The 26,124-nt window shown below is 46.6% G+C and overlaps 1 protein-coding gene across 2 annotated transcripts in view; it reads right to left on the bottom strand.

Moving 5' to 3' along the window:
- Window positions 1-25,275, bottom strand: part of HIPK2 (homeodomain interacting protein kinase 2) — a 165,748-nt gene extending 140,473 nt beyond the window's left edge. For both annotated transcript variants that reach the window (XM_079785534.1, XM_079785535.1), the window contains exon 1: window positions 24,857-25,275. In XM_079785534.1, the coding sequence (XP_079641660.1) occupies window positions 24,857-24,875 (19 nt within the window). In that variant the 5' untranslated portion in view covers window positions 24,876-25,275. The remainder of the gene's footprint in view (window positions 1-24,856) is intronic.
- Between the last annotated feature and the right edge of the window lie 849 nt (window positions 25,276-26,124).

Here is a 26,124-nt window from a genome sequence, read left to right as displayed (position 1 = left end):
ACTGACATTGACTGAGCACCGATGCTGTGTTCTGACACCTCCCGGCGAATGTGGGGTAAGGTACCTTCACTATCCCCATTTCTGAATGAGGAAACTTGCATTTAGATCCTAGAGCCAGGCCTCTTTGATTGCAAAGCCACGGTCCTAACCATTTTGTGATATGCCTGTACACAGCAGGAGCTCTATAAATGCTTGTTCCCTCTGCTTCCCACCCTTCCCCCTCCTCTGGTCTGTACACACTGTATAGCAGTCCGTGCTGTGCTGCCACCGATCACGCCTCTAATCTGCACAAGGACAAGTCGTCAAAGGTCATTTAGAATAAATAACACTTCTATCAGGACTCATTTGACATGTCCCCAAATCCTCTTCTATGACCTCTTCCCACATAACACCCCTGACAGCTGGTGCCAAGTCAGCGACCACTCCCCTCTCCACACTGCCTGCCTCTGTCCACCTGCTCATTCTCACCTCCACTCACACACGTGGAACAGTAACATGGACTGGAATGGTCTGGCCTTTGACTCCCCCATTCCTTCTAACTGCTTAGCCGGTATATAGATGGCACTGTTGCTGGGTAAGTGGTGGTTTCTTGGTATGGCCTTGTGGTTTTAACAGAGGCTTTGTCCCTGGGAGTGGTTAAATAAAGACAGATATTAGCACAGTTTTCCACCCAATTATCCTATTTACAAAAATAGAACTCTCCTTTGTGAGCGTTTCAAACAGAGCCCTTAATTTCTACAGATGGTGTCAACCGTACCAGGTCAATTCTAATGCCCCAGTCAGTGAGTGACAATGCAACACATGATGGCGGGCAATGGGACAGAACCTCCAACTGCCTCTTCCTAGACCTACAGTAGTACATGAGTACATGAGGGTGTGTGTGCACACACGCGCCTACCCACACCCGCATACACACACGCACCAGTTAAAGGAAATAACGGTTGTAAAGACTGTCTGAGACACAGGCAGATCAGCAGTTCTGGTGTTTGGGTTCTAGCACTGCAGCAAACCACACCAGCAGAAAGCCAAGTGCTTAGACCTGTTATTCCGGCCTCTGGAGAGGCCCGTACTGCGCTGCACTGATGTTTTGCCTTCAGGTTCCAATGAGGACTGCTGTGGGAAAGGCTATAAGAACCCGTTTCCATTGGCTCTGGGGATGGATCACCCTGCTTGCAACACCACTCAGTCTTCCTAGAGAAGAGGAAATTCAGTGTAAAAGAACTAAAACACTCTGCTTCTCTTGAGGAAGAGAATTACTGAAGGGACCACATGCCCCCTTCTCTGTGATCCCAGGAAGCGCCAGGGACAACGTGAAGCTCAGCTAAGTAATGTGGGCCTCGCTGTCTGTGTATCTGTAGATTCTTTTCCTCCTGACTTTGAACTTTTATATTTATTTGTATTTTCCTGGTCTGGTTCTTAAATCCTTTTGTATTGTATTGGTTATTGTAATATAAGTGTTTATACCATAAAATAAATCATAATTTATAGAACAAGGTGAGGTATAAATAATTGATTGAATAGAACTCAATTAAAATAATTACCATTGCAAATATAATCAATATGCTATGGTTTTAAAAATGACACAGAGTAAAACATAAAAAAATTAACATGTTGAAGCAGACAGACTAAGTTGCCTTCCCAATAGCCATTCCTGCCTCCTCTGGCAGAAGCCTGATTTAGTTCAGATGTCACCCCCAACACCACCTCCAACTGCCTCCCACCTTCCCCCTCCTGACTCTCCTGAGCCCTGATTGTCTGAGCTAATGACTTCCTGCGTCTGGGAGTAACTGCTCTGAGCTGGGCATGTTACCAGTTCTACTTCTAAGAAGGGAGTGAACAGCTGGGGAGCGGGGGGTGTCTTTGGTGAAGGTTGCCTTGTTTGATTGAAAGGATTATCTGGATGGATGGATGGAGGAACATGTATTTCTGCTGGGTGAACCACACATATTAATTTTACCACTATTAGGTGCTAGGCACTGAAATGAACACTTTGAGAGATATAAGGATTAATGAGAAATGACAAAGGCCTGAAGGAGGTAGAACTCAAACACTCCTGAAAACACTCTGCAAAAATGCAGCTGTCCAGATTCTCCCCTGAACTACAGGAGGGCTCAAAGGTTAATCTCTGATAAATGTTATTAGAAACTATATTTTCACCACTATAGATGTATAGCTCCTGTGCTAAAAGAACACAGAAGAAAGGGAGCGAGGGAGGCAGGAAAGTTTACTACTACCCCATTTCAAAAGTATACTTTGTGCTAGTGTATTCTCTGGACCAGGTAAAACTGTTTCCACCTTGAATTGCAATTGTTCTCAGATAGGCAACTATGTTGCCTTTTCTAACAATGTTACCTTTTCTCTTGGACACCAGACACGCATGAGCACACATACACACACTCAGAAACTCTTTTAAATGTTCTCCAACCTCCACTCACCCAGCCCCTCCCGCACAGACACAGCTTTCTTTGGCTGAACGGGGACTGAAGTCCAAGTTGCGCTGCGGCTCCGTCCTCCCTGTCTCCCTGCTTGCTCTGCCCCCAATGCCAGTTGTTTCCCGCTCTGAGGCTGCTCCTCTTGCATCTCAGGATACCTGCGTAGAGGTCCTGGAGACACCTGGAATGTAATGCGCCAGAGAGCTCTTTATTCTCCAATCGATCCTGCACACGACAAAATAAAGGATGTGCTTTTATATTCTAGAAACTCCTACTGCCAGGTTCTGCAGGGCCTCTCCTGGTGTGTGACGTCTGTCTCAGGCCTCCTCTTTCCTCGGTGTCTGCATGCAATTTTCTCACTTACACTCTCATCTCGCTCCTTTCTGCACCCCGTCACCTCTGCCTTGCTTCTGAACTGCTAAAAAACCAGGCACCCAAAGCCGACTTATTGGGATTAGACTGCTACACCCAATACTCCCTCCGGACCCATATCTTTAGGTTTCTTTTGCTTTTCAGGACATGATTCTCCAAAGTCATCTTCCACCAAGCAAATCCCATTCCTCACTGAGCCATATTTCCTCACGGCAGAAAAAAACAAAAACAACAGCCACTGCCAAGCGCATGGAGAACTGGCCACACCTGCTCTGCTGAAACGCGAGGGGCTTTCCAGGCTGAAAATGCCTGAACTGCCAACATTAGTCAATGCCACTGCTGCAGGCTGAACTCTGGCAGCTCAGGCTCAGATCACAGAGGGGACCTGGATGCACACGAGGCGGACATGCGCACAAGTCTGTCCCCACCACCAGGAAGTCAACCCCAAGTTCACATCCTACAAGAGGGCGTCTTTATCTGTGCCTGGGAGGGCGCGGTGGGCATCTGTCCAAGGTTCTCCCGCCCCTCTTCAAATGCTCCAGGAGGCCTGGGTGTGTCTTCTGTTCTGTCCCCAGTGCAATCACCCAGCCCAGGACTTTACTCACAGTGGCCTCAAATGTTGCCGAAAGCCTGACTTTTGAGAGTGAAGCGCTCAGAAGCAGTGGCTGCCTGGATGGAACAGAGGGTCGCAGCAGCCACGGACACGCCCGCAGAGAGGGGTCTGGGTTAACCAAGCGGCAGGTAGGAATGCAAATCCAGGTTCCCAAGGAGCTCAATCAAAGGGGCTGGCTTGTCAGCTGACCTGGAAATCAGAGAGGACGAGCCACCTCGGGAGACTACCTACATGTCACATGGTTTGCAGGCCAGCCCGGACTCGGTGATGAAGAGCACCAGGGCACTCACCTGAGACGGCCAAGCAGGAGGAGAAAGGGGGAAATGGCAGTGGAGAAAGACACCAAGTGTCATGAGTGATCGAGTCAATTCCGTCTGGGGCCCATGCAGAGAGAAGAATCTCTCTTGGCTCAGCAGGCATTTTTTCCAGCAAGATCCCAAAATCCTGTGTATCACTGTAACCAGACTGCTTTAAAACTATTCTTTTTAGGTTGAGCACAACAGGGAAAAAGCAATGGTAAAGTTATGCATACCTATGACTCCTAGCACTTCTGAAAATGACCACTTGGAGGCTCGAGGAATTGATCTTTGCGCACACACACACACACACACACACACTCACACACCAACATGGCCCCCAGCCACCCACCCTGACCTAGCTTGTACAAGCAGTTAAAAGGTGAGCCTGTTCCTTTAATTATGCCAATCGTGAGATGGGGAAGGCGCCAGTTGAGAAGGCATTTAAAGCAGATTGCCCCATTTAGGGAGATATGATTCTTGTAAATGAAGACTGGCACTTTTCCTAGACTAAAGGTTGCACCGAATAACCAAGGAACAGGAAGGCCGTGCCCTGCCCGCTGGCTTCAACCTGACTTCAAGGACAGGCGTCACCCGGAGCCAGACGGGGGACTGGAGGGGGCAGGGGGCTGCTCGAGGCCCAGCTGCTGTCTGCTCCAGCTTAGGGCCCAGTCCTGGTTTCCGAGTTTACTTCTCCTGAGACACCCACAGGAAGCACGGGGAAAGCTGCTAACATAGGCCTGACCCGAAGGCGGGGAAGAGGCCATGTGGTTCATAAGGCCTTGTCCTTTAATTTCAGGACCCGTTTAAGATAGTTGTGATTCTGTCTAAGTCTCCCATGATAGGAGCACAAATGGTAGATGCTCCATGAATGCTGTCACCTGGTTCTAGGTCAAGGCCTTCTGCGGGGGTGGTGAGGAACAGCCATTCTAGCACACCAGCACTACTCCATTCTCTCTCGGGAGACCTGTGAGGGTCACCTCATCCAACCATCCATGCCCTGTGGGACCCGACTGTCCAGCAGTCCCAGCAAAAGGTGCTCATCTGGAACACCTCCGGGACCAAAGGAATCCGTTCCCCAGGACTGCCCGTCTGGAGGGATTTGGCATTAGCATGTCTTCCCCACAGCTGGATCAACTCTGCTCCCAGTGGCTTTCAAATAATCAGTTCAAGTTGAATCCACAGCTACCTATAGTCTTTAATCCATCTGCCCATCAGATATTGCTTCTATTTCATACAGTTCAATCCTTAATTAACTCCTTTCTGACAAATGTTTCCTTACAGCAAATGCATATTCTTTGAACCATGCTCTCCCTTCCCCACCTCTCAGGCCCAGACACGAGGGAAATCAATCTGACTCCATCACTAATGAACGCATGAATCAGTGTGTGAATCAACCTCTCACTCTTCCTCCTACCCTGAACCCAGACATGCCTCATAAGGGTAATAATCATGTTAAAAGTCACATATTTTGAACAAAATGGTGGCAATATAAAAATCCAGTATTGTCAGCCTCTAAATCTGTGGACTGTGCCCAAGCCTCCTACACACACACACACACACACACACACACACACACACACACAACCTCAGCTAGTTCTATAATTAAAATAGCCTTCTTCATATACTGACTTTAAAGCTAAATAATCATTTCTTAATATTATTTTTCTGACATGTAATTATTTCCCTCTTCCTATAAAATATATGTATTTCAGATATGCTCTCTTTTTAAAAAAAATTATTAAGACTTTTTTTCTAGTTTCTTTAGCTATTGAGCCCATGATTCTCCAAAGTCATCTTCTGTAAAGCAAATCCTACTTCTCACTGAGCCATATTTCTTCAGTTTTAGGTTCACAACAAAACTGAGCAGAAGGTCCAGAAATCGCCCATATACCCCTTGCCTTCACATACGCTTCATCTCTTAAGTATTCTTTAAGGCTAGCTTGAGACCCTAATCTTAACTGAGACCACTTTTCTTTAATATTAAATGTGATCTTGGTTCACACAACCACCTTACAAATATATATATTCTCCAAAAAATGTATACACACATTTTGAATAATTATAAAGGCAGTGTTTATTAACATATAGTTCATTTTCAAAATTTAAAAGAATCTACAGAAATGAATACTTTTGTTAGAGTGTGCATACATTTTGGGGGACACCTGTACATACATACGTTGATCGATCTCATTCAAACTCCCTATTCCCGGGCCCAGAACGCCTTTACCTAATTTCTCTTACATATGTTACCAAGTAGTCTCAATAACAATAAAATCTAGAGTCTAAAATCATCCTCCTAAAGAGATACCGAGTCTCCTACACATGTACCAGCCACTCTCAGGCATTCATTCTAACGTAAGAAAAAGCCATGCAGATCGTCACAAACCCCGTATCATCTGGTGCTCTGCATCCACACGTGACTTTCCTGGGGGGAAGGGAAGGCACCCTCTACTAGTAATTAGGTTTTGCCTAGGGTAAAATAAAAATTAATTTATAGCATTAAGATTAGAATTAAATTGATTTATAAATCACGTTTCACTTTAAGAAGTGGAGGTGACCTAGAACTATAATAGACCAACCATTCGTTCACTAAGCATTTACTGAATACCAAGTTTTGCCAAGCACTGTGGTAGGCACTACGGACTTAGAATCAAAAGCCCATTCCTGCCCTCATAAAATCTTACCAGAGTGGGTAGCAAAAGGAAATTATATACATATGGAAGCCCGAGGATGGCTAGGATAAAAGACACATGCTCATGGGTGAACCCTGGAGACACTAAGTGAAAGAAGCCAGGTGCAAAGGATCCCATTCATGTGAAATTCCAGAATAGGAAGAAGTTGGTGGTTTCTTGTGATGGAGGGGAGGGTGGGACTGGGTGATGCCTACTAATGGGCACAGGGTTTCTTTGTGGGTGATAAAATGTTATAAAATTAGATTGTGGTGATGAGTGCATAATTCTGTGAATATCCATAAACCACTGAACAGTACACTTCAAATGGGTGAATTATGTGAATCATATCTTAATAAAGCTGTTAAAAATACATGAGGAAATCAACAGTCTTCTTTTATACAAACAACCAACAGAAGACAATGAAAGACTATTTATAGCATAAACTTAAGAGATAGATAAACTATATACAGAAAACTTTAAAGTACACTGAAAAAAGAACACATGAAAAGAAAACGTGATCTTAGATAAGAAGACTCAACCTTGTAAATTTTACTTCCCCCTGGGTAATTTATAAATATAATGTGATCTCAATGGAAATACAAACAGGTTCCTCTCTGAAATCAAGATTTGTTGATTCTAAAGTTCATATGGAAAAACACACAAAGAGAATAGCCAGGAAAACTCTGAAAAGGAAGAGCAATGAGGGAGAACTAGTCCTTTCAGATATAAACCTCAATAATTATCAACAGACTGACCAGTGGAAAAATATATAGAGCCCAGAAATTTAATATAAATCCCTACGGGAAAACATACACTGTGTTTTCATAAATGGTGTTGGGACAATTGAGTACTGGAAATATATAAATTTGGCTGCAAACCTCAGAACATAGTCTAGTATAAATACCAAATGAACCAAGATATAAATGGAAAAGATAAAATTACAAAAGTACCAGAAGGAACTTAAAAACCTTGAAATAGGAAATGTCTTTCTAACTCTGACTCAACATAAAGAAGCCATAACCAAAAACATAAAGTGAAATACATAAAATTAAATAGACTTTTGAAGGGCAAAAGACACCACCACAAGTGAATCAAAACATACACGACCACCTGGGGAAAAACATTTGCAGCTAATGTTACAGACAAATATAAAAAGAGCTCTTAGAAATAAAGAAGAAAAAGACCAACAACATAGTAGGAAAATGTATAAAGTTCAAAACATAAAGCTCACATAAAAATAAATATAAAATGACATTTAAACAAACAAAAAGATGCTCAGGCTCACTTATAATAAATATAAATTAAAACTACATCAAAAGACCATATCTCACCCACCAACAAGAATCCAAAAGTTTGACAACAGATTCGAAGCAGTGCTCTTGGGAGACAGACATGTTCATATACTGCTTGCATGAGAAGCTACGGCACAAATCCTAACAGGAGGAATTTGTCAATATCTATAAAAAATTACAGATGCACTTACCCTTTGACCATACAGTCCCTCTTACAGGATTCCATCACAGGCATGCACCAGCATGAGTATGAAGTGACTTGTATATAAGGTTAGCCATTACAAACGATTTGTAAAGAGCGAAGAACTGGACACAATCCAAAATATGTTAATGGTTTATAACCATGGCATGTCAACAAAATGGAGTATTTTATGGCCATCAAAAAGACTGAAGATAATCTCTATGAACTAATATAGAGAGGGCTCTAAAACACTGTTAAGAGAAAAAAAAGTTAAGATGTAAAACAATACAAATAGTATGCTACCTTTTGTATAATTAAAGGAGAATAAGAGTACACACACACACTTTGAATCTGCAAAATGAAAGACACGAAGGGTTAAGCAAGACACTAATAAAAATAATTATCTAGGAGGGAACAAAGTAAAAAGGGCAAGACTTCATTACAGATATCTTTTTAAAAATGTTTTTTTAAAGAGAAAGGAAGGGTGAGGGATTGATAGAAACATAAATGAGAAAGGAACATTATAGATGGGCTGCCTCCTGCACACACCCCTACTGGGGATTGAGCCCGCAACCCTGGCATGTGCCCTGACCAGGAATTGAACTGGTGACTTCTTGGTTCCTGGGTCGATGCTCAACCACTGAGCCACACCAGCTGAGCAATTACAGCTATCTTTATATATAGTTTACATTTAATTATTTTAACTTTTGAACATAAAGAAATGTAGAGAGAATAACAACCAATTCCTATATACCTGTCATCTAGATCTTACATTGATAGTTTAGATCTTTCAGTCATGTAAATGCATAACCTATCTCTAAAAAGCTCAATTAAAAAAATGTCTTAGCCCTGGCCGGTTTGGCTCAGTGGATAGAGTATTGGCCTGCGGACTGAAGGGTCCCGGGTTCAATTCGGGTCAAGGGCATTTACCTTGATTGCAGGCTAGATCCCTGGCCCTGGTCAGGGCACATTCGGAGGCAACCAATTGATGTGTCTCTCTCACATCCATGTTTCACTCTGTCTCTCCGCCTCCCTTTTACTCTCTCTAATAAGAATCAATAAAAAAAATCCTCAGATGAGGATTAGCAAAAATAAATAAATAATCATTTTAAAATATCTTAAACCGGTGTGCTCAGTGGTTAGAGTGTTGGCCCATGCACTGAAGGGTTGAGGCTTCGATTGCCGGCCAAGGGCATGTACCTGGGTTGCAGGTTCAATCCTTGGCCCTGGTTGAGGTGTGTGCGGGAGACAACCAATCAATGTTTCTTTCACAACCATGTTTCCCCACCCCCTCCTCCTTCTCTTCTTCCCTTCCACTCTCTCTAAAAATCAATGGAGAAATATCTTGGGTGAGGATTAACAGCAACAAAAATGTTTTACACTGAAAAGAAACTGAAAGATATGAGCCTAACCATATATCAAAGTGGTGACATAGTCACTCTGGGGAAGAATTTATTTTTAGGGACTTTAGAACAGGGTTTTTAATTACATATCCTTAGCTGGGTGCATTCTAAGGACAAGACAAAAATAACAAAGATGTATTAAATTTTCTCTGCAGTTTCAATACTTACAGTAATATAAATATTGGTATTTTGAAACTTGATTTTTACATTTATAGGTTAAAGAAGAAATGAAGGTTTTCTGTAGTGGAGAAAGGAGCTACAATGATAAGAGGAAACAGGGAAACAAAAACTACACCGAACATGTCCATCTGACTTAATTTGCAACAATATGCTGCAAATTTTCTTGCTTTTGTCCACTGAAGTTCCCGGAGAACAAGTCACCTCTACTGCAATAACCACCCCTCATTAGAGATTGTGGTCTCTAATACCATTGTCCAGCACCCTGGAAAACTCCATGGCAACCGGGGGAATCAGGCCATTGAACAAGGAAGGGCAAGGAGCTAGCTGAAGGGGTCTCACTGCCTGAACTTGTAACAGAAGGATGAATGATTAAAACACACCAAATCAATTTTAAAAAACCCATGGCTGTATACTGAGAAAAAAGAAAAGAAAAACTAATTTCTCACTATTTAAATGGCTATTACACAATTCCTTACTTTGAAAATTAATGATTAAAGGGAAAGCATTAGCAAAGATCCTGCCTTTCCAGTTAGAACTATTATTTCAGGGTAATCAGACAGCCCCAAGAGATGAGGGAAAGCTCTACTTTAGCCAAGAAATGGAAGAATTAGAAAAACATCGTTTCACTAAACTTGATGAACATAGGAGTTCAGGCAAGAACTAACATTGGGTGCTAACACCATTCGGGAAATGGTCTCTTTGCCAAAGTCACACCACACAGATCCCTTTCTGGCATCGCCTGCCAGGGGGTCCACTTTAGCTTCACTAATAGAGTCACTGGGAGGTGAGTGAAGTGGGCAGTCACCTCTGGGATATCCTAGCCCCAAATGATGAGCTTCATAGTCAAGCCTTTAGACACAGGCGATACAGGCGACGGGCGTGACGCTCACCCCGCCCGAAGGAAGCCGCCCCACTCTCCAGAGGGGAGCTTCCACAGCCGTTTCTGCCGCGGAGGCTGTGCCAGGTGGAGAGGCTAAAAGCAAGCTACAGCCAGATGCACTGCATGGTCCTCAATTAGACACCAATTTCAACAAACTGGCTTCCAAGAACATCTGGGGGCCGATTACAGAAATCTGAATATGGACAAGGAATGAGATGACCTTTATTGATATACAAGGTTGGAAATTGTTCACTGAAAAAGGCAGATTGCAAAAGAGTAACATCACTTGGGGGGTGGGGAGAAAGAAGAAAAAGTACATATATAAATGTGCACAGAAAAGGGGTGTGACAGGGCAATTTTTATTTATTTTAAATTTTTTAAAAATATATTTTTATTGATTTCAGAGAGGAAGGGAGAGGGAGAGGGGGATAGAAACATCAATGATGAGAGAGAATCATTGATCGGCTGCCTCCTGCATGCCCCTTACTTGGGATCGAGCCCACAATCTGGTCATGTGCCCTTGGCCATAATGGAACCCAGGATCCTTCGGTCCACAGGCTGACGCTCTATCCACTGAACCAAACCGGCTAAGGTTGCAACAGGGTAATTTTAAGAGAAGAGAAGAGAGCCCTTCTGCATACCCCACACCTGGGACCGATTCTCTCTCATCATTGATGTTTCTCTCTCTCTCTCCCTCTCCCTTCCTCTCTGAAATAATATATATATATAATTATTTAAAAAGCAGTGCCAAAATTCCTCCTCAAGCACACAGTGCCCCAATTCCCTGTGTGGAAACCTTACCAGCCATGTTCAAAGAACCTGTTCGGAGAAAAGGCAGGCTAACTGGCTTTCTCAGGGTGGGGAACGTATGGCCCATGGGCTGTAGAAGCCTGTGAAATCATTTGGTCTGGCCCTGCCAAGGCATTAGGGGTGAGTTAATTAAATGTTTGACCAAATCTAGCAGGCTTTAATTTTTAAGTTGATACTTTTGTATGGCCCTTGGCAGAAGAAAAGGTTCCTCACCTCTGCTTTGAGGCAACATTCAAATCCCAGGGAGAAAACAAGGAGCTAGACAGAGCTGTTGGCAGAAGCGCCCTTTGACAATAAAGACGCACTTTCACACCCATTTATAAACTCACCAGGATGGCTTTTCCCTTTAATCATCACTCTCAACTTTAGAAGGTGTACTATATGCTCCAAGTGGTGACTCTTTCAGGTTTCTCTACTGTAGCTTCATACAGAAACCTGTGTAAGCAAAACTACATTGTACAAACATCCCATTTAACAAGTTTTGGAAAGTGTCTGCAGTTTTTCTGAAGTCAACACGGGAACACAGACACATTCCTATCTTTAGAGTTTGCGGTCTAGTGGGGGAGGCAGGGGAAAAGCAAATGAGCCCTAATAAGTGGTATCTCAAAACCCTACGTGTTATGAAGGGAAAGGAGGGTGTCCTGAGATCAGAAGAGGGGTGTCTAACGTAGGTTGGAGGAAGTGACATTTTGGTTATGACGGCAGAGTGAGTAGCAGCGAGCCAGGCTGGAGACAGCACAGGCCTGGAGGAGGCCGGGATGGGGCGCAGGGGGGAAGGCTGGCTACCAGGACCTTGGAGCATCACGCAGGGGCCGTGGTGTAGCCATGCTATTCAGGATTTGGGATTTTATCCAGTGTGATGGGAAAGTGGGCATCTATAGTAGGAGTGACCAGATCTAACCTACACTTAATATCACCATGGAAAAAGGCTGAAGGCTCGAGAATGGATGTGGGTGAGTGGTCAGGGCAGTCAGGTGAGACCGTACGGTGGGTTAGACTGGGCTGCGGCAGGTCCAAACTACAGCCCGAGGGCCAACCCAGCCCAGAGCCTGTTTTTGTAAAGAAAGTTTTACTACACAGCCCTGCCAGCTCATTTAGGCATTATCTGCTTTTATGCATTTATGCTTTCACAGCTGCAGAGCCACGTGATTGCTCGAGTCCATCTGGCCCACACAGCCTACAATCCCTGCTCGCCGTCCCTTTACGTAACGAGTTTGCTGACCACTGGACCAGCAGATGGCAGTTGAGAAGTGGACAGGTTCACTGCATACAGTTGACATTCATTGTTCATGGATTCAGAAATTTATTTGTAACCTCAGAATCCATACTGAAGAAGGTGCTCTCAGCCCTACCTGGACATGTGCAAACTGTGGCTGCCCAATGCACATGCTCCCAGCGGAGGTCAAACAAGGCTCTGCTCTCCTGCGAACTCTTATATACCCTGGGCAAGTGTACTTCCCACAGCCTGGTTAGCACCATGTTTTCCACATTGTTGTTCAGGATTGAAAAGTGACCTCCAAGCAGAGTGCTAAAGGGCTGTCGAGTGTTTCTAAGCACAAATAAGCGGTGAGGTGCCTCACGGAAAACTATGTGTTCTACACAACTTAATTCAGGCCTGAGCGGTGGTGGAATAGGCTTCGAGTTCAATGTTAATGAATCAACTGTGGATTAAATAAGGGGTCTTTACCCAGAAACACACATAAAATAAGGCTGTGTATGGATCAGCCGATGAAACTATGACCAAAGGCTTGCAGGAAGCTAACCTAGGAGCAATGGTTCCGTATTCGCTAATTCGGTGTTTGTAGCGACTTTAGAGAGCATAACTACAGTGAAAAACAAGAATCGCTATATTTAGGAGGCAGAATCAATTAATCTGGGGGTGGATTACATGTGAAATGAAACGATTCAAGGATGACTCTTGGGTTTCTGATGTGCACTACTAGGGGGAAGACGACGCCATGGACGGAAGTGAAGAATTATGGAGGAGGCGCGTATTTCAGAGGGTTGACCAAGGTTTTTCTCTTTGTGTGTGTTAAGTTGGAGATGCCTGTGAGCTATCCAAATACAGATGTCAAGCAGGCTGTTGGCTTTAGGACCGGAGCTCAGAAAAGAAGTCTAGGTACAATGTAACGCTGGGAGTCACTACCATAGAGGGTGTCCAAAGCCCCGGGAAAACTCCTGTCCTCTGGGAATGGAGGGCTGAGGCCTGACAGCAACGAGGAGCTCAGTGCCTTCTTGAGCGAACAGGCGGGTGAGTTTAAATCTCTTTCTAGGTGGTTTGACTTAATATAAAAATCCTTTGGGGAGGAATGCAATATGGTTACATATGGAGAGAACCCTATAAATGTTCACACTCCTTGTCCCAGTAATTATGCTTTGGAGAACCCATCCTAAAATTCAGACACCCCTCAAGACTACATGAAATAACAATGAGAATAACTAATGAGAGTAAAACAGAAAGAGCCTTCACATTTGGGGAATGCTACACTGAAAAACTTTTGTTTTTCCTCTGTGATTTCTTCTACCGAGTCTAAGCTTAGACATTTCAACCCCTCTAAATGTTTAATAAAGATCCGCCTCTATTTATTTCGAGCTTTTTAAAACAATGAATTATTTTATCTACTGAAATGCACACCGCTCCAGGGTAAGGGTTCTTACCTGCTTCGTTCATTGCTGAACCCTCAGCTAGTAGAAGAGTCCCTGGAATATCTCATGTGCTCAACAGACTCTTGTTAAATCTAACATTTTAATCATGTAGAATTTATGTTGGCCTGATGATGTGAGGTGAAAACACCCATTGAGACTTTTCAGGTTGTTATCACATGGTCCCCTTCCCAGGTGTCAAATCAGGTTTCCTCCCCCCATGCTTCGAGGCACCTCCTCCATCACCCATTAAGTGCCCGCAGACCACAGGGCCTTCAGGGAGGGGTCTGTCCGTCTGGGCCACACCGGACGCTTTACAGTTGGTGTGAACACACGGGAGAGAGCTCACCCCTTCCCTCCTTTTTATCTCTCAGACCTGACTATTCTATGCCCAGCTCCTTATCTTCCAAGACCGGCAGGACTCAGTTTCTTGAATTTTAAAACATTTATTCGGATTTTGATTGAAACAAAGAACACATTTGGAGAAGAACCAAAGAAGAGCACATTACACATTACACTACCTTATCTAGGAAGGGGCTGGGAAGACTTTCCACCTTGTAGCTAGAGCCTGTGGTCAGGGGTCCGAGCTCTGGATCCAGGCTGCCTGGGGCCAATCTCCGCTCTGCCACCTTTGAGCTGTGGCACCCCCTTGCGCCTCAGCAACACAGAACTGCAGCTCTACTGGCGGCATCATGACAGGATTCAGTGAGTTAATATACGTGAAACTTGAGAACAGAACTGCCATCGCCAGGGCTCGAGAAGTATCAGCTCTTAGCATCTTTTCATGGCGTTTCTTTTCTTAGCGGTCTCAGGAAGCTTCTTCTCAGATATTTTATCTGTTTTGCTGCTCAAAGGGGGTTCATGGCTTGGCTGCCCTTTACTGAACCCTCCTACGTGCCAGCCCCTGGCCTCAGTGCTTTGCACTCACTCTCATGTGATCCTATATGGCAATGAGGAGACAGATGGGACAACAGGGCCTCAGGGAATGTGTGTTTGTGACATTACCACTCTAGCCCCTTCAGGCCCACCGCAGTAGCCCCTTCTCCAGGGTCCCAATCATGTGCCTCCTTGTTGTATGCTGCGCAGACCACTGTAACTTACCTGTGGGGAGCAAGGCAACGGCCACTCAAGAGAAGAGCTTTGGTATCAGGTGGGTTCGAGCCCTGGCTCTACCAGCTACTGCTTATGAGACCTTGGACATGTAATTGAATATCTCTAAGCCTCAATTTCCCTTCCTGTAAACAGAGAAAATCATAGAGCTCTTTATGGTAGTTAATAATAACATATCATTATTGTGAGTATGATATCTGCCCATTCTATTCTGGGACCCCAGGGTCATGATGGATGAACTATAGACTGACTGGCTCTGGGAGAAGAAGAGAAAGTAGATCCTGCATTTACGACAGGCCCTGGAGAAGTTGGGGTCTCGACTCCCCTGGAGCCAGAGGCTGCAAGGTCAGAGGCTGGATCTGTACCACGTCCTACGGCTTCAAGAAGTCAAGGCCACATAAGGCAGTTGAGCTGCAAATAATGCCAATGCCAGGAAAGTTTTAATAAAAACAACTCCCTCTGATTTTAAATACTGCCCGCTTTTTCATTCTGAGTGCATTCCTCTAAAATAGGGGTTCTCCATCAGAAATGCAAATTCTCAAGCCCCGCCCCAGACCTAGGACAGGAAACCGAAGGCGGGGCCCAGGGATCTGGTTTAACAAGCCCTCCAGGTGACTGACAATCAGCAAAGTTGGAGAACCACTTCTCCACGGAGTTTCGTTGTGAGAGGAACAGAAATGGTATTGAGATTTTCTGAGGAGGCCACAGGAAATGGGTTTGTTTCATCAACTCCGCTTTATGGAGCAACCGTAAGTACAAGATCAAGGCTGAGGAGGGAAAAGCGGGGAGAGCAGTGTATCCAGTGAAGCAACCACCAGCCATGACTTGTACAAACAGGAAACATTTCAAGATGCCTCTGTTGCCCAAGTTTTCACAGCAAGAAGTCCCCTCATCAGCGCCGCCCTTAGAGGAGGGCATCAGGGGCCCCAACCGTGGACCCCATAGTTCCAAGGTGCCAGCCACAACTCGCCCTAAGGGGAGAGGAGTCCCCAGAGTCATGAGGTGTGCCCACTCCTACCGTGCTCTGGGTCCCTGGGAATCCCAGCCCAAAAGGCCTCGTGCCCACCCAGGCCTTCCCCGGGGCCATAGATTGGACACCCAACCCAGGGGTAGAGAGAACTGGTGTGTCACAGACCGGGAACCGTGTTTCGCACTGCAGTCCCAGGACGCACCAATGTCAGGGCAAGCCGGTCCCTTCGTGTGTATCTGTGTGTTCAAATGCTTATTTAGTTTACTATTCTGGACAGAGCACACCATCAGGATCTAATTTGGGGTCAGAACGTCATGCCTGAAACAGGACAGATCTCCCTTTTGGTCATGTCAATGGGAAAAATCGACTCTAACAGGTACCTTGGGAAGCCACTCAGTGACTGAAAGGGCTCTGGGGTTCGGTGGCTCACATCACGATGGTACTGGTTTCTCGCCTGTGATTTTTTTTCTTGTTAATAAGTGGTCCATGGTGACAAGCTGTGACTTTCTCAGGGAAACATAAAGAACAACTTCCTAACGGAAGACCCTTTAAACACTGGTACTGAGGGTGTGTGGCCTTGCTTTCCTTGGGCAAGGGGGACATCCTCCCTCTGGCTGGGCTCAGCGAGGCACTGTGGGCTGCAAGGGACCCTGCAGCCCCCTTATGGGCCTGGGGGAAAGCCTACCAGCTCTGCAGAATAAATACCACGTATTGCTAACACCAGCAAGCTTCCCTGACCCGGTATTACAACCAAAAGAGGTGGGAGGAGAGTGAAAGGAACAGATATTTATTGAACCCCTGGGGCAGGCAAGCTGAGAAGTGCTCTATGCATTTTCTCCTGTGGCCCCAACAACTGCCCAGTTCCACTGCCACCGTGCTCACGCCTTCCAACACACCTCCCAGCCTCCCAGCATGGCTCACCCTCTTGGCTACCTTATTCCTTCTATTATAGCCAGGCCAGGAAAAATGACCTTGTTCAAGCATCATTTTGATGATATTGGTCCCCTTCTCCCTCTACACCATAAAATGTCTCTTGAATTAAGAACCCCTTTAAACCTTTCAACAGCTGATCCCAAACACTCAGTGTTCTCCTCTGCTGGTCTATTTTGTGCTTACCACTCCAGCCAAGCAAAAATTACTCTGCAAATGAATTCAATCGTGCCCTCTGCTTATTCACCTTGTTAAACCCGAACAAGAGCTGTGTCTCTTTGTATAGGAATACCTCATTTATCCAACCTCCTTGGAAATCAGCTGCACCACAAAAACTGATCTACATAAATTAATTCCCTTTCTTTCAGAAACGTAACCCTTTAAAGTGGCCTTAACTCCTTTTTGGAGTAAGTCTTGGAATAATCAAATGAAAGAGATTCTTTATTTTAGCCATTTTCTAATGGACACATTTCTCTAATACATTAGAAAACCTCCCAGTCGCAGTTAATAGAATCTAATGAATATCGATTAATCTCTTCCTGATGGGGCAGGTCATGCTTAATGAATAACAGTAACCACAGTGTGCTGGAGATGGAGATGTAAGTGGTTCAGGGGGTAAAGCCGAATGCATGCGTGTGCGTGTGCGTGTGCGTGTGCGTGTGCGCTCTGTCTCCATCTCTCCTCACCTGTACGTTCCCCTGAAACGTACTTTCCCATGGAAGCTCCTGCTATCAGCCTAGGATCTCGTGAGGAGGTGCCGTTACAGAGGACTCAGGAGGCTAACCTACTGCCTTTCTGCATCATTTCAAGACTTTACATGCTGGTTTTCGTCAGCCTATAAATTCCTCATTAGAGAAAAAAAATAAAAAAGAACACATTTCCACAACCAGCAACAAACCAGAGTTTTCCAAATTTCCTTACCATGTGACTTTCAACAGGATTCTAGGAACACATACCATTGAAATGTGCCTCTTTAATGCTATGAAATGAGAAGTTCTATGTAGAACTGGCATGATGGATCCCTCGTCTTATGCCAAGCCCTTGGAAAAATCATTTTACATTGTAACAATTCTAATGGTTGAACCAAGGAGGTAATATTGATTGATATGGAGGAAATGGTAAAAATACAGGAACAAGCCTTATTTCATCAGGATGCAATCTGTAACTGCGTGAACCCAAAGTGCTTTTTCCACCCAATGTTATGGCAAGTTCCACAATCCTTCACTGAGGATGGAGAGCATAACCTGGAGTGGGGAAAGGGGGGGCGGCGGGGAGCCCTTGTCCACTCATATATTAGACTGCATTCTTATTGTGGAAACAAAGGTTTTATAATGTCTACAGCACTAGCACATGCAAGAGTGAATCAATCTTAATTCTGCTTAAACGCGGTGGCATTTAATTAACCAGAACCTACTAGAGCAAAAGAAGTTAGGCAAGAATTGCTAAAACACTGCAAATCTGTTCAGCGCTGTGTGTAGAAATAAGTGGCTGTAAAACCACAAAATTATTTTGCAGTTTTAAAGCTTGCTCCTTTTTTTTTTTTAAATTGGATTTTGCAGTTTCAAAGGCTTGCTCCTTTTTTTTTTTTTTTTTTTAAGCTGGCAACTATTTTATACTAGCTCACTTTCTAATGGCAAAGTCATCCGTTAGAGAACCCCAAGTTGAATGGCTTTGTCTGTCACGTCTTTTGCTTTTTCCATTGGCTTTAGACCAGAGAGAGGGAGGAACTCCCACTGCAAATCTGACTCTCGTGACACCTAGCTTACTTGCGCAGAGAACCTGGTGAAACAGGTATGGCTTTAGCTGACTCCAAATCTGTAAAGAATGTGACTGACAGGACTGTCCTAAGTCTGGATGAATGGATGTTACACGGAATCATTAAGATTCTTCTGTGCGCTCTCCTCCTCCTCTTTCAAGAGTAGTTCATGTTCTTATACTTAATGTCCTCTGTATTCTGCCTGTCAGATCTGCAGAAGAAAATGAGGGTCTAAAAGAGCTGGAAGTAGACGGGTGAAATTCAAAGTAACGAAGCTCAGATTCAAAGAGCAAGCAGAAGACGGCATTATTTGGGGTGAGGGATGCTTAGACATGAGTACAGGGAAAATACTCAGGACCAAGTTGAAAGCAAGGTAACCAGAGGTCACCAATCCAGGGCTGGTGGGATGAGCAGTTATTACTTAGGTACTATATTAAAGGAAGTCAATGGAACAAACATTTATGAAGCGCCTACTAGGTTTAAGGAACTGCACAGCTGCTGTAGGGGATACGAACATGAATCAGATTTGGTTCTTGCCCTCCAGGGGCTCACAATGATGCAAGAACCCTGAAGTCATTTTTCTTGTACACAATGTACTAATGAGACCAGTATTAAAGACCTGTATTCATTCTGATCACCACCATTTGTTTTTAATGTGGGGAAACCAGAGCGTTCAGGAGAGAGAGAACACAACACAGGCCCGGTGAGGACAGAGCTAGAGACCCAGTTATTATCTTCAAGTGTACCGAAGGTTTTAGAGAAAGGACCCGAGTAAAAGAAAACAGGTTTGGAGGACAGTAGGCGAGATTTCAGGCCGGGAATTTCTTGACAATCAGGTTAATAGAATACGGGAATTAGTCAGAGGGAGTTACTAGTGTGGCCTTTTCCCGGAAATTTTTTTTTTCTGATAACCTGATAATTTCAGTCAAGAACATTCACCTTCCGGAAGGCGGGAGGGTGAACTATATTTCTCCCAAGGCCCTCTCCTGCTCTGGCTCCAAGCTCCCAAGAGGCAGACCTGGGCTTTCTTCTTCCTTAACTCCTTGCCTGAGTGATCTGCTGAGTGACCACCAATCCATACCTCCACCAACAAGTGTCACAAACTACCTGGCATGCAAGGCCTCAGCCAGGCAGCAAAGCCAGGCATTAATCTTCCAGCAGCCACATATGCTGCAAGGGTCCGTTCACAACAGCCTGTGATGCTAAATACCAGAAATAAAGAGCCTCCAAGCAGCATATGCACATTTGAAATATATTTGCATTTATAAGGATACAAAATATAAGTAATGAAACAGGAGGACGAAATCTGCAAATTGGAGGTGGTCATTTCTAAGGGAATTTGTAGTAGCATTTTGTACATTCAGAGATACTTTTTTGATTCCAAATAAAGAAAATATTTCAAGAGCAAAGAGGGAAACGGGATCTTCCCTTTATACCGGGGTGGGGAGCCTTTTTCTGCCAAGGGCCATTTGGATATTTATAATATCATTCGTGGGCCATACAAAATTACCAACTTAAAAATTAGCCTGCTATACTTGGTCAAACATTTAAACAACTCACCCCTAATGCCGTGGCAGGGCCAGCCTTACATGGCCCATGGGCTGGACATTCCTCGCCCCTGCTTTACACCTTAAGAAACATTAACAGATAAAAATGATGAACTGGCACACACACATACACACGAGAAAAACATGCACCTTGAGTCAGACCATGGGCTGGTGAGCCCATGTTTAGTTCTGACTTTGACTTCTCATACCCCCTGAACTCGAGGACAGGGACTGCACATAAATGTCTGTTAAAGGAATGCATTAAAGCAGTGCCCTACCTGTAAAGTGAGGTGGCAGTGCCTCCCTCTCGGGTCTGCTAGGAAGACAAGTTAATGCGCGTGGAGAGTATAGCACAAACTAAGTGGGGTCTAAGTCACAATTATCACTATGAACTTCAGGCCTGTCCATTTCTTTTAGAGAAAAAATAAAGACCCTCCTATTTACTCCAGGTTTTCAATTTCCTTTTTCTTTTTTCCCCAATAGGGTATGAACATACGAACTTGACATTATGAGTTTGGGCCTTTCAGGTTCACACTTTGTGGTGATTATTACAGTCAGCTCGCATTATTCTGAATCCTGTCTTTGACAGCAACCTGAAGTGCCTGAATTGTCAACATAGGACTACCAGAAAGCGTTGGCAAATATCTGTTCAGAGAACAATGAAAAATACCTGTTCAGGGAATAAAAAAAGGTTCACAAATCATAGCCTCTTGATCATCCCTACTTTGTTCCACCTAAACCTCGAAGGTGGTTCCCCAAGACTGGTTTCTATGAGAGGAAGAAGGAAGAGAGAAATGAAAGAATATACAGAATAAAATATGACGACTACGAGCAGCTGAAACTTGCTCAAAGCACCAAGTTTCTCTTGTAGGAAAATGATGTGGTGTGCACGGTGAGCCTGTAGGCGCTGGCTCGTGGGTGGGTGGGGGCCTCCCCTCGGAGGAGGCCCTTGGTAAGCCAGCCCTCCTGCCCCAGCCTGCTGCCTGGGTTAGGGATGCATCCTGATTAAGGGCAAAGGTCATACCTTTCAGACTTTGGGATGCTTTCCCAGAGGCACAGCTGCAGCCTCTGAAACTGTTCTGCAGGCTTGCCTCCTGGTTTTTAAAGTGGCACAGAATGTGCCTCCACAGATGAGAAATTCTCTACCTGAAACCAGCGGCAGCTCAGTGGGAATCACGGATCTGGGAAGGTCACAGAGGGGGTCAAAAGGGCTCTTTCTTCTGTGGCCAGAGGGGGCTTATTGTTGCTGGTGCCCAAACTGGAAAAGGAATGGCAGGAGATTAATAATTGAAATGTTGCTATTATTGGTTTTCTGAACTGTGGGTTATTCTTTCCCTGGAGTCATCATGCCTGCAAGCAGCTCAAAAGATAGAGGGCCTTAATACGCACTGAGAAAATGCCCACCACAGCCAGGCACTTTCCATCCACTCATTTCTAAATGTGGGAAGTTCAGCAACACGTCCCGAGTCATACGCTAGCTCCCTCTGATTCAGATATTGTACCTCAATGCCCGGAACTGAGGTGACATTAACAAGCCTTGATCCACTACTCAAATGTGGTAAGAATGAAAACAATATTTATACTTACTCATTTAAAAAACATAACACACAAACACAAGAAAAGATATTTTAGAACATGTGTCATCAAATTATTTTAATGGGAGATGATTCAGAACCCATTTCTTGGTAGGCATCTTGGTAGGTGTGTTCAGGCCCATCCGACGGTAGATTTCAACACTTTGGGGAAGTCTGACTGTGTAAGTAGTCAACGTGGCTCATCTCAGGTACAGTAGAACATAACTAACTTGGAATTTAGGGTCTTCTACTTCAGAACCTGTGGCAACACAGACCTTTGCACTACATGCTGAAAAAAGCCTTGCTAAGCAAGTCGATGGAGTAACCAACAATCGTGAGGCAAATGTTTAACCTTCTAAAGAAAATAAACCTTTTTAAAGAAGTTGAACTTAATCAGTACCAAGCCACTGCAAACTAATGTGCTATTTATAAACCTATCCTTAGAAGCAAATTGTGGAAGACTGATTACACTTTGCCACCCAGTAATTCGCATTAGCAAACATGCCCTGTTTGGAAGACAGCATTTCTCTCTAAACATCGGGCAGTTTAGAATGCTCCTCTCAGGCATCCAGGTTTTTCACCCAATACCCCAGCTTGGGGCAATTGCACCCCATTTAAACAAATGCACACTCCTGAATTACCGCCGAAATGCCTCGCCTGTCTCCTGAGAAGAACCCCAGGCCGGATTTTTTAGTAGCATAAAAACTATTAGAAATCACTCTTCCTGGAGAATTCCATAGGAAAATTCCTGCTCCTTTAGGACACACACAGGTAGCCCTCGTGTTCTGACTGGGGTCTGGTAAAAATCAGGCTCACTGAATCCAGCAGGTATCGCCAAGGAGGGAAAAGGAAGTCACTGGAGTCTCAGAAGCGCTCATCACAGTGAGGGAATGGAGGTTCCAGCAATACAATCCTTGACTCTGGAGGTCACTTGTCTGTTTTAGAGCGTGACCAACGGCCTCTTTCAGTAAGACCCTGGACTTGTGCAGAGGGATGCTGAACTGGTTGAGGAGGGGAGAGGAGGAAGACTAGGAAAAGGATTACGGTGATGCACACAGACACTGAAGAATCCCAGCGTACAAAGCCTAGGAATAATTAAGAGAGCATACAAACAAGACGGAGGGAAACCCAGGGTTGAAAGCAGTGACCAGGGAGATCACCTGGGACAGGGAGGGAAGGCTTGCAAATAAAAACTGCACTCCTGAGACCTCTGAGGTCCCTCATGAGTCTCAAACCCTAACACTTTGCACACCCACAGTCCTTTACCTGGGGTGAAGCACTAGAACACTGTAGAGAGAACAGGAGTGCCCAGGCTTCGCCCCAGGGGTCGGGGCCTACATTCCACATGGATTTAGAATGAAAGGAACAGGAGGAGAACAGTGCAGTTCCCAAGATGGCTTTCCACAAAGTTGACAAAATACATCCCAACCCACACACCCAGCCCCTGTGAAAGGGAAAGCAGCCGGTTACTGTAGTTCTGAATTCAATGCCAAGTTCCTTCTCTAATGCTCACCCGGAGTGTCCAGCAGAGGGAGTCTCAAGGAGGTACTTAATAAAGAGAAAATTGTTTCATTTTAACACTCCATAGACAGTGGGAGCATTGACGGTAGCCCCCTCCCATAGACACAGATGAACAATGAATGCCCAACATGGGTTCTCCTAGCATGTCACAGAGCCACCGGCTCCTTCTATTCTGCGTGGTGGAGTGATCAGAAATTTCGTTTTGTTTTGTCGAATGGTTAAATGGACCTTGTGTTCTTCAGAATCAAAGAGGAAAGCCCCTGGAATAACATCTCTCTGTTGCCTTCTAAACAGCCCCTTTGTTTCCAAGAGAGTCTGAAAAAAAATATTTACAGTCCATAGGTTATTTACAGCCTCGCTATCCAGGGCCTGACTGGTAACTTTATTCCACCCAGAAACCTAATTCATTTGGAGCCCTGGAACTAATAACAGATTTTCTTTTCAGATAAGTTTTTTTTTTTTTTTTAATCTGCCTCGTACAACAAAGATAAAACTATTAATGCGTTCCCTGTCTCACTCGCCACCACTGTTCTCTGGATTTATAGAAGGATTAAAATCGCCTCTCCTCACCCCTCCTTCTCTGCTTCACACAGACCTTTTCCCCCCTCTCATTCGCTATTTCATCCACAGAATCTCTGAACAAAACCGAAAGAAAGCCAGATGGACGGCCGCTAAAAGTATGTAAAGGCTGCTATCCCAATGATTTCATGAGAAAAACATTTTCACGATGAAAAAGACTGAAAAATCAGGCCCACTTGGGTTTAAAATTCCTCCTGCTACAAGCACACACAAAAACACACACACCGAAGTGTGAAAAACTTAGTTGATTCCGGGTTGATTCCTGGCTGGAAACTGACAGAACTGACTGAAGGAAAACCGAGCGGCGGGGAGGGCAGGGAAACGAAGCGCTTTTGCCCTGCGTTTTCTTGCTTCCCAAAGCCCGTCAACCCCGACGGAACGACCGGGCGCCAGGTGAAGGCGCACCGCGCAGGAGACCCAGACCCCTCGGGAAAAACGTCTCGGCCGCCTCCCCAACTTGAAAGCCTAAACTACGTTTTCTCTTGACACCCGTCGACGCGGGGAGGTTTGAGATTTCAGTCTATTTCATTGTTCTGCCCGGGTCTGACCCGGACTTTCCCCCCCACCACGACCCCCTTCTCCTCACCTAGCCCCGCGCATTCCGACCCCACAGGCCCCCGAACCCGAGGCTCGCGGAGGATAAAGGAGCGCGGGTGGGAGTGGAGACAAATGGAAAGGGAGCTGCGAGGACCGAGTGGAAAGGAGATCACCCTGAAGGTAATCTTCGGGGGGTGGGGGGATGAAAGCGACACCCATCACCTTTATCTATTACAAATAAATAAAAAGCAGAATCAGGGGATCCGTCTTTTCCTGGCGCGCCCCCTCCCAATTTCTTTTCTTCGGGCAGCAGCCCACCCTCGCACCCCCGCCCCCTCCACCTTGGAAATAAGATCCTGTGAAATTCCGGATCCCGGCCGTTTTCTGGGCAGGGGAGGGGATGGAGGGGAGGGGTCCGAGCCGGTGAAGCCCGGGGGTGGGGCGCGGGGGCCGGGCGCCGGGGCTGCGGACCGGGGGCTGCCCGGCGAGGGGCCGCGGGCAGAACAAAGCTGTGGGGGCCGCGGGCGAGCGGGCCGGCGGGCGGGCGCCTCTTACCTTCGTACACGGGGGCCATCGGGGCCGGGGTGTCCGCGATTCATGGCAACGGAGAAGGGATCGCGGCGCGCGAGCTCGGCCCCCCCAGCCTCAGTCGGAATCTGCCATCTTGAGCCTGTGTCTCCGCTCTCGGCGCAGCCGGGGCCGCTGGCGCCCGCATCACCGCCTCACTTGGCCGGCGCCGGGGGTGAGAGCCGGGCGCCGCCGCCGCCGCCGCGGCCCGGGCCCTGCGCGGGGCTCCGGGGCGGCCGGGGGGCGCAGCGGCGGAGGCCGAGGGGCCGAGCGGCCGCGGCCCCCGAGAGGGTCCGCGGTGGGGCGGGAGCCGGGGCGGGCAGCGCGCGGCCAGTCCCCGGCCGGAGCTCAGCTCAGCATGGCTGTGTGTGGGGGCTTCGGCAAAAGTTGCACGGGAGGCGGAGGGGCGGGAGCAGCCGGGAGGAGGGGCGGGGGGCGGGGGCCGGGGGGCGGGGAGCGGCGGGGAGCAGGCGAGCCGGGGAGCGGAGTCCGCGCGCAATCGAGCGCCGATGGCACGGATGCGAGGCGGGGAAGGCCGAGCGGAGGGCAGAGCGGCGGGCCGGGCCGGGGGGCGGGGCCGGGCCGGGGGGCGGGGCCGGGCCGGGGGCGGGGCCGGGCCGGGGGCGGGGCCGGGCCGGGGGGCGGGGCCGGGCCGGGGGCGGGGCCGGGCCGGGCAGCAGCGATTAAAGGGAGCGAAGGAGGCTCGAGAGGGCGAGGGGTGCAGACAGGTCCATTTTGACTGGCGAAGGGGAACCGGTGGGGCAGGGGAGCAACCAGAACTTTGCGCGTCTGTGCGCGCGCACTGGGGCGGGAGGGGGCGCAAGCTAGAAGGGGGCGCCGGCTGGCGGAGTGTCTCCCTCGGTCGCACCTGGTTGGCGCTCCCTGACGGAGGTGTGGAAGGAGTGGGCGCGGGCCGTCCTCGGAGGGAGGATGAGTGAGTGGAGGAGCTTGACGTCCGTAGGAGAAAAAGAAAAGAAAAAAATAAAGAGAAACCCATAGCAGGTCAAAGATGCAGAAGCCATTCATCCCGTGGACGCGGAAGGAATGCCGCACGCGGTGGTGGCTGAGGTCCTGAGGGAACCTGGTTTCCACGTCGTCCGCACGCCCACAGGGTCCTTACAGGCTCTTCCATCCCCTGAGGGTTCCCGCCGACTCGTTCCCAGGCCTCTGCCCTTCTCCGCGGAACCTTCCCAGGCCTCTGCTTTCTCCCACCAAGCCTTCAGCTGAACCTTCTCCAAACTCCCCAGGCCAGGTTC

The sequence above is a fragment of the Cnephaeus nilssonii genome (assembly GCF_951640355.1).
Source record: "Cnephaeus nilssonii genome assembly, chromosome: 12".
In the NCBI taxonomy this organism is placed as follows: Eukaryota; Metazoa; Chordata; class Mammalia; order Chiroptera; family Vespertilionidae; genus Cnephaeus; species Cnephaeus nilssonii.
This window is presented reverse-complemented; position numbering and strand designations above follow the sequence as displayed.